This window comes from Cariama cristata, unplaced genomic scaffold (genome assembly GCF_000690535.1).
Source record: "Cariama cristata isolate BGI_N322 unplaced genomic scaffold, ASM69053v1 scaffold18025, whole genome shotgun sequence".
In the NCBI taxonomy this organism is placed as follows: Eukaryota; Metazoa; Chordata; class Aves; order Cariamiformes; family Cariamidae; genus Cariama; species Cariama cristata.
Genome location: NW_009616012.1, coordinates 3,448 through 18,255, shown reverse-complemented (window position 1 = coordinate 18,255; position 14,808 = coordinate 3,448). Strand labels below are relative to the sequence as shown.

At 36.8% G+C, this 14,808-nt stretch overlaps 1 protein-coding gene across 2 annotated transcripts; it reads right to left on the bottom strand.

Moving 5' to 3' along the window:
* Positions 1–3,646: 3,646 nt before the first annotated feature.
* Positions 3,647–13,207, bottom strand: CHDH (choline dehydrogenase). Of its 2 annotated transcripts, XM_009700031.1 has the most exons (8): positions 13,198–13,207; positions 12,239–12,997; positions 11,649–11,800; positions 7,791–7,920; positions 6,985–7,119; positions 5,659–5,801; positions 4,739–4,841; positions 3,647–4,153 (listed from the first exon to the last, which is right to left on the bottom strand). In XM_009700031.1, exons 1-8 carry the CDS (start codon positions 13,205–13,207, stop codon positions 3,735–3,737), a joined length of 1,851 nt encoding a protein of 616 aa, XP_009698333.1. In that variant the 3' UTR covers positions 3,647–3,734. The 2 variants fall into 2 exon arrangements, with proteins under 2 accessions (XP_009698333.1, XP_009698334.1); XM_009700032.1 differs by lacking the exon at positions 13,198–13,207 and having other exon boundaries at positions 12,239–13,044.
* Positions 13,208–14,808: the final 1,601 nt, after the last annotated feature.

The window sequence follows — 14,808 nt, the reverse complement described above, 5'->3', positions numbered from 1 at the left end:
TCTATATAGTTAATGGTTTAAGGGAGATATACGGATACATAGAATACCTGTTCAATTTCATTACAGAAGTATATGGAAAAAAGTAATCAATGTATGCACAATTACACGGTAATTGGCACCCTTAAAATACTGCCAATCATACTCATTACTCTATATAGAAAAACTAGAAGTTATCTCAACAATTAAAAGTACATTTCATGAGTTTCCAGATTTGTTCATATATGTATATAATGACAGAAAACATTAGTGAAGAATTAAACATTGCTAAGTCTTTTACAGTGAAGTAAATTCACTGAAAAATTGAATATATAAAATATATTAATATTTGAACAGTCTCCTTTTTTGGAACTTGGATGACAGAATAAGAAACAATTAAAATACTGTAATAAGATATGCTTCTGTTCTCTCTAAAATAACTCTCTGTTTTAACTATAATTTTAAAACTTGCATAAATGCTTTTATTATTCCTCAAAATATGCCTCTGTTTATTTTGTAGAAAATGTGTGTTCCAAGCCCACTTCCCAGTTTTCCGATGTTTATATAGCTGTCTCATTTGGTTACAGAGTAATTGTGATCAGACACTTGGAAAGGATTTTAAGCTGTAGAAACATCAAAAGTTCTGGTGTACAAAATCTTGAGTGGCCTTACACAAATTAAATATAATGCAGATTTACAAATATTGCTATTTTCTGCTGCTTTTAAAAGCACTTCTCATACTAAAGCAACTTGAACTGAAATATGTGTACAAAATAAACATTTTTTGGTCACTTTTCTTTCTTAATCTCATTGTCCCCAGCCAGAGACCTCCAACTGTGTCTGAAGCATCTGCAGCAAGCTATTACCGTGGAAATGCTGGTGTTCTCACTCGCAGCACCATTGCTGGTTCAAGCCATGCTGGCAGGTCTAGTAACTTCCAAATTCTTACATCAAACAGCTTTTACAGTGAACTGTTTTTGAATACATAATGTAGTATCATCTGTGCATTTACAGAAAAATTTCTATCTGGGTAGAACTGGAAATAATATTAAATTATACACTGTATTATTTTGTTAAATAAGTACAACTCTGGAATTATCAGCCTGTGTTCCACAATCCAATAAGGTGTAAAATATGGTTAATTTTAGCTAGCAACTGCCAGTGCTCCACAGAGCATGTTAGTATATCTTGTACCTGTTCTAAGTATCCCTTTGCAGATTTGACTCTGCTAGAAGTAAGAACAATTTTAACAAGAATTCAGTATCAGCAACCAGATACAATGCAGGAGAAACTAATGGTAGCTGGATGCTACCTAAAGATTTCCCCAGGGCAACAAAACTTCAAATACCTGAGCCATTTCTTTAGCGCTGCATCAAAGGGATGTCATGAAGGAGCTTCAACGTTCTATAGCAGCGAGGCCTAAATTAATAAAGCAGCTGCAGTTCACAGCAATAAAAATATTTAACTGTTTAGAAGAGGAGGAATCTCCAAGGTGTCTATGTATGTTCAGAACTGCAAGAAAAGCTGATGATGTTTCAGAGGAAATGCCAAATGCCTGACTATCGGCACAATGCACCTGAATATAAGACACACATGTAGTTTGGCATGTATATCTAACCTTGCTATTTCCACATCTTTTTAGAGCTTGACATAATGAGACAGCATAGCTCTGTGCGTGTTCAGTAATAAGTTATGTAAGACAGTGGCGAGTTAATCCTCTGCAGTTGCATAATAACAATTCCCATCTTGCATGCCTAGACTGGAGACCCATGTTGTAAATCTGCAAATGCAGGAACTTCAGTATTCCATCTTTCCAAATTGCTTCCCCTCTCCACTGCACAGGACTGTGGTAAGTCTCACCAGTTATCTATTACTCTGAGTATCCTAATGCTTTGTGTTTCAAAGGACAGAAAGATACCCACTAAATACCTTTAAATGAAAATATCAAAGCACAGATGCTGAATAAAAATTATTTGCCATAAAAAGGTACACTATACACAGTTCATGCCTTCCTCACACAGTTGCAGCAGATGAATTGTGTTATTAACACAGCTAATCAATCACCTATGACTTAAAATATTCTTGCTTTTCCCCTCATTCTAAAAGAATGCATCACATACATAGAAAGCCTTTACCTGTCTCCTTTTGGAGCAGAGTTCACTGCTATCATCTTCCATCTTCAGTATTTTTGTTTGTCTTTCTGCAGATACTCTAATGAATTAAGTCCTTTCCCTCAGCTAGCAGCAGGGCATCCAACCAGTGCCTTACAGCAAGCAGCACCAGGTAGAAGTATCTGCCTTAAACATCTGCAGTTGTCCCTCTAGCCAACATCTGAGTCAGCAAGTTTTTTTACAATCTGCTCAAATGGTGTAAAATTCCATTTCTGCAAAAAAAGTTTATTCTGTTTACGACAAGTCCTGAGCAATCTTAGGCTGCAGAAGCTTTTACTTCATAATTTGACAGCTGCTTAGACAGAAGTTATTTTTGAATACTTAATAAATCCAAACAATTCAATGGATTCAATTTCATTCAGTAAGTTCAGTTTCTTTAGGTTTGTGTTTTTTTTTTTAAAAAAAATCAGCGTCTGAAAGTTAGATTGACACAGAAAACAGCCATGAAAGATCATATATCTTGCTTTACACATCTGAAGATAGTAAAACAAAGATTTAAGTCCTAACCAAAATATAGCATTGGTTCACTAAGTTACTTGCCTTCTAATTTAAAAAGATCCCTTCCCATATCATCGATATCTGACCTTATGCAGTTATTTGGAGTAACCTTCCATTTTAAATCTAGCTTCGCTGTAATATTTTTAACAAAATTTGTGTGATAGCAAGGCACGATTCAGAATATTTGCTGAGAAATATCTTTTCAAATCCCCATCTTTGAGCAAAGACAAGTAACTTTTAAGGATGTTATAGGAAGTGCAGACCTCTTACTGTGCTAAATGTTAAAGTGGTACAACTAAATCAGCTTAAATTGTGAACTGAACTCTACTAAGCTCCTTGTGAAAAAAGTAAGGAGAAATTCCAGTTTTCCAGTATATTTTTATAAATATCAGTTCCAGTTCTGCTTTTTAGAAAAGTAAGTTTCTGATAAATACAGTGTATATCTTCTTTCTGAATGCTACACAGTTAAGACTGCTAAGTATGGTGAAGTCTTTCAGTGAGGATTTGTAAACAGTTCATTCCTCTCATAAAAACCCACGTTCGACAAATTGCGAACACATGCAGGTTCCTCTTTCTCCTATGAATGCTGATATGAACTACTTTGGCCCGTGCATATGAAATTGCATAAATGCTTACACTTACTTAACCATTCTTTGCAGGACGTGGGGATTACTGACTAGCTGTTATCCTGGGTAACACTCACATAGCAGTTAAAATCCGTCCCTTAAATAATAAGGCATACCATAATGATTTTCAACGTAGCAGACATTAATCTCTTCCATTCCTCGTGCAATTGCACAGTGTTTCTGGCTTATGTGCACAACTGTCTTGTCATTTAGAAATTGCTTCTCTTCAACAAAAATTTTGAATTGTACCACAAAAGGTCATGTTTAACTAAAATAAGCAGCTTAAGCCAACTGATTAAAAAAAATGAATAGGTAGTCTAATATAAGAGAATGGTTCAAATTAATAGTTATTTTAATAGAATATGTTGCATGGTATTTATTTTGTTGGCATGTTCAGTATGAGATACCAACATGCTGATGAAAGCCTAAGTAGCAAAAGATGTGAAAGGATGAGAACATTTGTTTATCTCTGTGTTTCCAAGGTCTTGGGCTTATATACAGGAACATTTTTCTCCTGAAGTGATGGGAGGCCCTTAATTATATCTGCAGCTTTCTCTGCTATCATAATAGTTGGGGCATTCAAATTTCCACTGACAACACTGGGCATTATTGAAGCATCTACTACTCTCAAATTTTCAATGCCAATTACTTTTGCTTGGGGATCAACTACAGCAGTGCTATCTGAAAGCTGACCCATTTTACAGGTGCAGGATGGATGATAAGCACTATCAGCCTTCTGCCTTATGAAAGCATCTATTTCTTTGTCAGACTGAACATGGCTTCCTGGTTGGATTTCAGGCCCGCGAAATTTTTCAAAAGCTTTCTGAGCAAAGATCTCTCTGGTCAACTTGACACACTGGCGGAATTCCCAAATATCTCTTTCTGTATGGAGAGAAAATAAGAAAACCGTAAGTATGCCCTTAATTTAGTAATACATACAGAATGCATAACAAAAAAATAGCATCAAAGAAAAAGGGCTGGAGGGAAAGTCTCTCACTTATTGCTGAAAGCCATAATAAAGTAGGATATTCTTCAAAGCCACAGTAGGATATTTACATTCACTATGAACAAAAGTGTCACTTATATTGCACAATCCCAAAAGGGAATAGGTGAGTTATGGAGAACTACTCTTTATTCCGCTATACCCACTGTCTAGCCAAGGACACAAGTCTCAGCACAAAGCAGCAAATGAGATCCATTCCTTCACAAGCAGAGGAGGGGATGAAATGAACAGTGTGATGTAGCAAACACTGAGAACCTGAGTGCATCCGCAACAGGGAATTCTTTTTGGTTTATACAGTGCTTTGCACAATGGCCTCTTTTGATACTAACTGACTTTTATAAATGAGAAATAAATAAAAATGCACTAACAAGCCTTTCTGAACTGATGTTGAGTAGATATGAAAATCTGCTACTGAAACAGGCAGGAAATAAGTTGACATCAGAGCAAGCAGAGGCTGCATTTACCTGTTGACATGTAGTTAGGCTCAATGATAGGATGGTCATTTGGGTCTGCACTCTTCAGCTTTAGCCAGCCCACACTTGTGCTCCTCATGGGTCCCACATGGACCTGCAACACCCATGCTACACTCATGACATAATCCTGCCAGACGTATTTCCAAATTCAGTATGAATTTTTTTTTGCAATTTGAACAGTGTTTACAAATTAAGCAAATGTAAATGTTAAAGAGAGATAATGGAAAATGCCCTTGAACATTTTTCCATTTTATATACCTTTGTTGTAAATATGATATTCCATAAGGGAAAGGGAATATACCTGTCATCAACTCACAGCTGTTCTTTTAATTTAAAATACAACCATTCCATTTTAGCAGTAGCAGAGCGTTCTAATACAATCATCAATCAGACCAAATTACTATTGTCACTGAAGAAAAGAGATTAGCAAGAAACATGTATGTTCAGTAATAGTTCCCCAGCATTAGCACAGACTTTTGGATCAAGATCATAGTCTAAAATGGGGCTTGGATTTGTGCCAATGAATAAATGAGTGGCCTTGTACGTTCTTGCTTAAACCTCTGGCTAAACTGCAGTGGAACAGGGAACACCTTGGTTTAGTTTTGTACAGCATCTAGCACAATGGTATCATAATCAATACCACTGTGGCACTTCAGTAGTGCAAATGCTTAAACAGCAGTTCTATACTTGCCTACTTTCCCAGAGATAAAAAGTAACATAATTTTGGTAGCAATATCAAATAACAAGCTCATGTTTTTTCCCTAATGTAGGAGGTTAGGCCAGCTCTTTTCTATTATACTGGACAAAGTATTTTTCAGTATATAGCCAAATTATCAATATTTATAATAGAGTGTAAGCCTCCTTGCTAATTGCTAAAAAACATTACTGGAATATGTTCATCAACAACTCACCTGGTAAGCTTCCATTGTGGAAGGAACCCGACCATGATCAATCACCTGAGAAGGGAGAAAGTGGAACTGAATGTCGGGGTGAGGAACCCTTGGTTCACTTCGGATAAACCCACCAGATTCTAAGTGGGCAGTGGCTCCCTCACCTAGAGAGTGTAAATGAGAGAGAAAATGCCATTAAAAGACCTCAGAAAAGCAAGAAATCCACTACTTCTTCTTAACCCTTGATTTCACTACTATGAATAATTTATATATACAGTGGCAATTGCAAGGAACGCAAATCCATTATGGACAGCTTGTAATTTAAGCAATCTGCATCACTTTCATCTGCTTTTTAATCACTAGATACATGTAAATATGCATAACTTTGGAAATCCCATTTATTTGAGAGTGGGATGTTACAGTTATCTCACTGTAACTGGCAGGCCTAGGGTCTAACTCCAGAGGTGGATTTGGTCCCAGGATCCTACCAGCTGTGGAGGGAACTGACTGCAGCATCCTGATATGACTGCACTGCATACTCCATGACATGCAGTACAGTTATCCCATCAGTCACATGTAATAGGCAGAGCTGCCCACAGTACCGACCCTGAAGGGGAAAGATGAAGAGCCTGCAACGCACCTCATATTATGTTATTTTCACATCTGCTTAAAAACCGAAGTTAACCCTCCATATTTACTTGCATGGTAAAAAGCCGCATATACCTAGCGTAAGTTGTCAAATGCTCATGTAATAACTCAGGCGGTGATGAAGACCTCAACTTTGGCCAAACTATTTTACTGATTTCAAGGATTACTTTTACAGATTCTTTTTAAGGTACAACTTACAGCTGGGTTACAGGAAAATGAGTGTATCTTTTTAATGAAAGTCACTTCTGATTTACATGCAAGCCTAAAGGGTTCTGATCAGCACAACAAACTAATTCTTATACAGAATTATACAGAAAGCTTAATTTACTTCAACAATATGTTTTTATTGACATGATATCTATTTCAAGTAGAATTTTTTTCTTCATTTTTTTGCAACAGCTTTTCTCAGTAGCACCCAGATTTTTAAATGTAGAATTTTTCTTAACATGAGAGAGAATTAAAAATGTTGAAAAATAGTGTATAAAAATCTCCCTTGTTACCTAAGACATAATACTTGTTTTAAAACATTCTGATTTAGAAAAAAAGAAATCGTTCAAGTCCATCTGCAAGCTCCAGTTATTTCCCAGAACATGAAAAAAATCATATATGAAGGCTCCCAGACATTTAAATTAATGGATAAAAGGCTGTAATAATTCTAAATCAATTAATGGTAGAATGATTGCATACTTTGTTTCATACCTGTAAACTTCCAAAGCCATTCTAGACCAATCCTCACCATGTTAACTGGCTTTTGTGCATTATACAGAGTAATAGGTTTGGTGCACTTTTGCTGGATGTACACTTCCAAATGATCTTGAAGGTTCTGGCCTACTCCTGAGGGGGAGTAGAAAGGGGGAGGAGGGAGAAGGAAGTGAAAAAAAGAAGTTATTTCATACAGAACAATTACACACAACATTTTGCAACCAGAAAACAGCATAAATGGGAACTAAACTAACCTCTTACAAGGGCAGTGATGACTAAGACCAAGACCGTGAGTCATATCAGCCTTTTTCTCATGTCAGAATAAGGTTTTACATAAACATAGCATGACTAGAATGAAAATAGAAAGATAAATGGCAGACATATCACCTGTCCTAAAATTGCCAGATATGACTTCTAAATACAGTACCAGCTTTTCTGGTTTTAAGGAAAAGTTCACATTATTCTTTCTATCTTTGACTCTATATGACAGTGGGAGTTTATACAATCTGTTGTGGATCAAAACTCATTCAAGATTGTAAACAATAACTATGCTGCTGTACTTTTAAAGTACTCAGTGGCATTTTTCAGAAAGGCATTTTTCACTATCAAAGGTAGTGAAGAAAGTGTAGGAGTTTATTGTTTAGTTCTAAAATCTATGCGTGTTTCCACTCATTTGTAACACTTACGCTTCAGTTCACACAACCTGACATGAAGACAACTGAATTTCATGGATTCCTTTCATCTAATGATCTTTGAATTGCATACACAGGAAGAAGTAAGGTTAAGAAAAATAATAAAATTACCAGGAAGATGGCAAACAACAGGGATCCCCAGTTTTTTTAGATCATCCGCATTGCCAATCCCAGACAACATAAGCAGCTGTGGAGAATTTATGGCACCTCCACTTAAAATAACTTCTTTACTGGCAAAAGCCTAAAAGGAAATGAACACAAAAGTCCTAACATTATTAAGCCTCACCTGAATGCAAGCAACATGTCAAGAGCTTCTGTTCACATATGGTATTCTGATCCAGGTCAGACACCCTTCCCTCACACTTTTCTCATTCTCAGTGTATTCCTATCTTGTCAGAAGTTTCTGCAGAGAGAAATGATCAGGCTTTCACCCTGATCATTTCTGTACTTATTCCCATGTTTACAATCTGTCCAAATGGTACAGCACACAAACATTCAGCTCAGCCAGGACCACGGCTGCCAATAAATTCCTGCGCTGCTTGCCAGGAAAAAAGTACCTATGGCACTCAGATCAGTCAGCTAAGCGTCTCTTTCATTTTCCGTAACAGTTTGAAAATTAAAACTGAAACTCCTAAGGAAGATTTTGAATTTAGAGAAATGCTAGCCCAAAAATTCTCAAGAGCTTATTTTCTTAATTCAACCAAGACTAATGTTTGGTTTCTTAGTTCGCTGTAGTCCTCAGAAGCCCCTCAACCACTAAAGGACTACTGAGAAAACTGACTGCAGGCATATATATAATTCTGTTTTGCGGACAGACTTTTCATCAAACAGTTTGAGGCTGAGCCCTGAACTGGTCATGATATAGGCTGCTAAACTATTCCCCTGCCTTTGACTCTGTTTTCTGTGCTGGATAGCTCTTTTACTAGAACCTTCTCTGAAACTATTTTTGGCACATTGTCTTTCCAAGGATTTCTGCCCCAAAAAATGCTCACTTAGCAATATCAAAATCCTTCTCTGTGGCATTTGTATCTGGGGGCTACCTCTTCCCTGTTGCCACATGTCTTAAATTTAGGATCAGAAGTATCCCCCTTAGTGCTTTTCACCCTTAAAAGAGAAAACTGTGTGGACTAAGACAATATTGATATCCTCCTCCTCTTCCCTTTACTCTTTGAAAAAGGATGATGTGAGTGAACCCAACCTTGTTCAAACTATCCCTTTCTATTCCAGTGAGATGGCTCATGAACACATGCGCGCACACACACACACACTGGATGCACTCCATCCTCCCTAGTGGCCCGTCTGTTGCCTGTTGAAATATGATATCCTTTTTATATGCACTGTTAGGTAGTTGATTACAAATTGGGTAGTAAGTCTTGCACATTAGAAAAAAAAAGATTCACCTGTCCTTAAGAAAGAACAACTGCACCACAGAAGAAACAAAAAGTAAGCAACAATTTGTATTTAGTGCAAATTCTAATACTACCTAAGCTAGTCCGGTGTTTTAAAGCAATACATATTTGCAAAATACCATAACTTTTATCTGTGAATTCTAATGTGTCAGTGTGGCCACAGAGAGCAAAAAATTGACGAGGCACACAATTATGCTCCTGAACTTCCTCTCATTAGCAAGCAAAACCCACAAGGGTTCAACATATCTGGTATTGCTCATCTACATTCTCTGCTCTCATAGAATGTAAGGTGCTATCATGTGTAGCTGCTTGGTTTTATTTTAGATGAGACATTTAGCTTCTAAAGCAACATTAAAAAGTGCTATTTTTTCCTGTAGTATAGTGAAGTGTTAACAGATTAGCATGGAGTGCATAGTAAATTGTAGTAATCCTGTCCTTTTTGAAAGACACCTCAGCTATACAGAATGATGGTGAATGAGATTGTTGCTAGTAGTAAGATCAAAGTGTAGTAAGAAGATAAATTTTGATAAATTGTTTCCACACTATTTATCTGATATTGCCAACGGACAGCCAGTGCTGATATTTTTTGTTCATTACTGTTTTGCTCTAGGCAATCATTAGTCAAGACTAATACACAGTATATCTGTGACTGCTGAATCAATACCTAGATCTGTATTTTGCATGTTATACAAATATAACTTACTTATATTTTCTGTGGTATGCACAGAACTGGTGCCAGTTTGTTCCAGGTAGTGTTCAAATGATGCTTGTTCAGTCTAAGCTTACTGCAAAGTCAGCACTGTAGTTATTCCTAGCCCATAAACAGTATTTCATTGGGCTTAAAGCTAACAAGAGAAGAGGAAAAACTGACTTTGAAACATTTTTGTATGGATTATTTAGTCTATGATACATTACAAACATTTTGCCCCTTTAAATACACTTTTCTGCTTAATTCTGAACTCAGAAACTCCAGGAATGTCCAGTCTACCTTCCCTACTTTTGTCAGAGGGCTTTCTGCCTCTGGGAGCTCTCTGGGACTACAGAGTCTACTGAAATAACAATTAAGTCACTGGCTTGATGAATAGGCTTTTGAATCATGCTTGAATCAGGTTTTGATGTTCTTTCCACTTTACTGATGACTGACGTAGAAGAGATCCTGCCTAAAATAGACTGTAAAAACAAAACCACTTTAATGTAATCAAGTGTTTCATCTTGATGTTCATAATGTAATAAAATTATTAGCTCTTCCATCCTGACAAGTATAAAATTTTCCAGGAAGGGAAATACTTTGAAGGTGTACTTTTTATTATATATGCTATAAATATATACCATTCAGTATGTATTAATATGTATGAAAATTCATAGCAATTAAAGAATTTTGTAAAGTGGTCCAGTACTCAGAAAGTCTTTGATCATATGTAATTAGCTTTCCAAGACTTCAACAAAATTCATCTTGATAATGACACAAGAACAGCAAGTAGAGACACTGTTTTCACAGACATTTAGTAGCTCATGAAATCAATTAAATTTTCCACAACTTTTGTTTCACATTGTTAAAATTATTATCATTACCAATCCACTCAGAAAACAACAGATTTGTTCGGTGCATTAGAAAATTATTTATATTGCATTTTAATTTTCAGCAGGTGTTCAATCACAGAACACTTGTCTGTTGAGTTTTGTAAGCCTTACTGAACTCAAACCATCAAAATCTGTACTCTGCTTTCTTTAGGATATTACTATTACAGTTTTTAATTCTTTTATAATTGTTTGTGGCTAAGTATCTTAAGTTATTAACATACAAATCCCTTTTAGGCAATTTCCTAGTTAGGTACTCCATAATCAGCTGTAATAGTAAAGAGTTACGGGAAATGAGAATGTTTTAGATCTTATAGAAGTCAATGGATTGAAAGCTGCATAAAATGAACTGTTTATCCACAGAGTTAAGTTGTAATGGCAATTCAAGCTTCCTTCCACATGATCACATGTTCAGTGGAAGTTGCACTGAGTCTGAAAAATATTAATTCCACAAACCCGAAGGCACATTTCATCATTATGTTTCATCATTACTCCCCCAAAACTCAATACATAATGGCAAAGCAGAAGTGAATGACTCATTATTTAGCCCTTGAGTCATTCAGATTTCAGTACCTAGCTTTTACCGATTTTCCTGTGCCTGAACGGCATTTTCAGAATTGTTTTTCAGAAACATCAGCATTTCGGCACACTAGTCAGTACGCTGAGACAGTACATGATTGCACCATAGGTTCCAGCCAGAAACCTTACAGAACACTCTTGCATAGCATCAAGTTATGGCTTGTCCCCTTAGTACTGAGAGATGGAAATATAGCAGTGATGTTAATCACTAAATCGATACAGCTGAAATATCACCTACTGTAAAATAACTGACAAGGAATCTTACACTGGAAGAGACAACATAGCAGCTGAAAAGCAGACATTTTGCATAGTAAAGTGCCACTTTTAAGAAAAGTTTGGTTTTAAAATAATTTAATTTTGCTTTGACTCATACCTTTCATACTGGAAAATAAAAATCTCTTACCTTTTTCCTTCGCCCATTTTTCACATACTCAACACCAATGGATTTTGTTCCTTGAAACAAGATTTTTGTTACAAGTGTCTTCTCTGCAACTGACAAATTTGGGCGTGATATGGCTGGGCGAAGGTAAGCACTAGCTGTGCTCCATCTTTGACCTACAATGTATATTTATATTAAACATCAAAATAGTCATGCTCAGTATTCTACAAGATTTTGGCCAAGAACCATCAGGCTATTTACAGAGGGAAAACATTCATAGAGTTTATCGAGTTCAAAGCAAATGTGATTTGATGTAATAATTAAAGATTTTATTTTAACATGACAAATTTCACAATCACATTTTGAAAACCTACTCTCCTTCCCAAATTTAACTATGAACCAAGACTTGCAATTTTCAATGAAATACACACCAGACTGATAGAAAGCTGCTGTGAAATGAACGGGCCGTAAATATAGAGTGCCATAGCTGCTCAGGAATCTAAACAACCAAATGGCATTCAGTGCAGATTATATGTCCATATTCCAAAATGCTTTCAGAAGTACCACTGGTGGGTCAGAAATACAAATTATTTAAGGACCTGTTTATGATTTACCTTGGTGTACAGTCATGTCCATCCAGCCAAATCCTTCTTGCTGATAGCCATTCATGTCATCTGTGAAGGGATACCCAGCTTGCTGGGTTGCCTCCAGGAATGCATGATGAAGAGGATGGTTTGTTTTCCCCCTTGTCACATATAGGGGTCCATTGCCGCCTCTGTACTGATCTGGCCCCAGTTCATGCGTCTGTGCCTTCTTAAAGTAGGGCAAGCAATGTTCATAGTCCCATCCTATAGCCCCTTCCCGGCTCCATCGATTATAATCTTCTGCATGCCCACGAATGTATACCATAGCATTGAGAGAAGAGGAGCCACCCCACACTCTTCCACGGGGCCAGTACATAATTCGGTTATCCATATGCTTTTGTGATGTTGTGTGGTAATACCAGTTATATTTCTCATCGCAGAGGTTGTATGTTAATGCAGCAGGCATATGAATCTTCCACATCAGTCTTTTACTACCTAGAAGGGTGTCTTTAGGGCCTGCTTCCAAAAGTAGTACAGTACTGAGAGGGTCTTCAGTCAACCTGTTAGCTAATACGCACCCTGCTGATCCAGCTCCAACAATGACATAATGATAAGAGTTTGCCTCTTCAGAACTAAGTTGAGATGATGTACGTGAAATTTTGAACTGCTGTTCATTGATGCCCAGTATGTTCTTTAATATGTGTGCTTTAAACAGAGTTCCTGACACTTTGTGCATCTGATTCACAGGACTGCAACATTTAACTCTTTTCATTAAGTATGACATCTTTACTTATAGTATCACTCTTGCAGAATTTCTAACAAAAATCCAGTGTTTTACCCTAGAAAAACAAACAAACAAACAAAAATCCTAATTAACATGTAAGCATTAATACAGCGCATGACCTCTAAAATGTCAGTCATTTTCAGGTAAAACTGGTATACTTAACCCATTCTCACTATCCAAAAGGTTAACAACAATGCCAATAAACCAATAAACATTTACTGTGAAACTTGCTGTCTTATTATTCTTCTAACACAGTCTGTGCACCAGTCAAGTGGCATACGACTTTGTATTATATGCAGCCTGATTTTGATTTGCTTCTGGGTCCTGAGATAGATACATGAAGCCCATTTTCAAGTATTTGCCAAAACCATAAAGGATGGAAACCTTTGCTTACCTTGTAGTCTCTCTTCATCTGCCTCTAGTAGGTAAGAATTTAAGAAAAACAACAATTTCATAAACTCCTCTGTAAGTTTGTGACAGTCAGTGATATTGCATAGCCAATTCACAGCAACGGAATCAATGAGTATGCCCACTGCACCTTCTGCCAGACCAAACCTAGGACAACATCTCTACAGAACAAATGTCTAACAGTGAAACTCATTTTCAGTTATCCCTGAGGTGAAAAACTGCTGGTTTTTGAGGCATGCCTCCTAACACAGGCAAAGGCAAAATCTGTTCATCTGTGGCTTTCTACCTTATTACTAAAACCAGATCCTGCACGAGTGCTCCGAGTAGTTACAATCCACCACCACCAGATCCTTAGGCTGAGTAGGAATGGCAATTTTTTTACCTTCAGAAAGCCTGTGAGCCTTGCAAGCACCACAGGTTTAGCTCTGTGTTGCACAGGTTCAGGTGCAGGGACGAAATACAAGATTTTCACAGCCCATGTAAGTGTCATAGGTACTGATGCTGCTGGCCAGTCTGAAGTATGTTTCTCTTGCTCTCACCCCTTGAAACCATTCCACTTGGTATAAACAGTTAGTGAAAATGGATATCCTCAGGATGCAAATAGCATTTCTCCCTGGCCCATGGCTTCTGTCTAAGCTGTTGCTGTGGATTCTAGAGACAGCAACCTATCCAGAGGCTGTTACACTGTAATGCACTGCCCAGCTGAAAGAAATAAGCAAGCTTTCTCCTGGAAATATATTGAATACTGTATTATGTTTGTGAAATCTAATTTTTAAGAAATGAATTAGGTTGTTAATGTTGATTTTCATACATTCAATTTTCATAGTTATCCAATATTTTGTAATTTAAGACCTGTATTTTTTTTAAATGTCTGGGTTTTTTCACTAAAAGAAAACATGCTTTAATGAATGACTGAAATAATCAGCTTTTTCTTACTAAAAGGTGGAACAGAGCTGTACTCATTTTCCCAGTTGAAACGCTACAATGTAAAGTTTGTGAGAGCACACATGAGCCCTTAAGGCCCAACTCTGTAACAAAGTTAGGTGCAGGTTGCTGATAAATGTTAAAAGTCTTCCACATACAACTATATTTATTTATAATTTGATGTACAATCTCACATGCAAAAGTATTTTTTTATTCTCTTGGGGAAAGGATGGGAAGAAGCATACATCTCTTACTCTTCTTAGGAAAAATTGTAATAGGCTGTACAAACCATCAAACTTCTGGAAAATGAACAACCAACCATGGAGAACAGTTTGCGCTGTTAAAAAAAAAAAAGGGGACGCCAGGGATAGGTCTGAGCCCAGAGTTCACACAGCTGATTCTCACAAGACTAATTCAAAATTGATCCCAGCTGAAGGTAAGGGGTTGTCTTTTACAGGTGGACACTATTAAAGAGTTCTTTCTT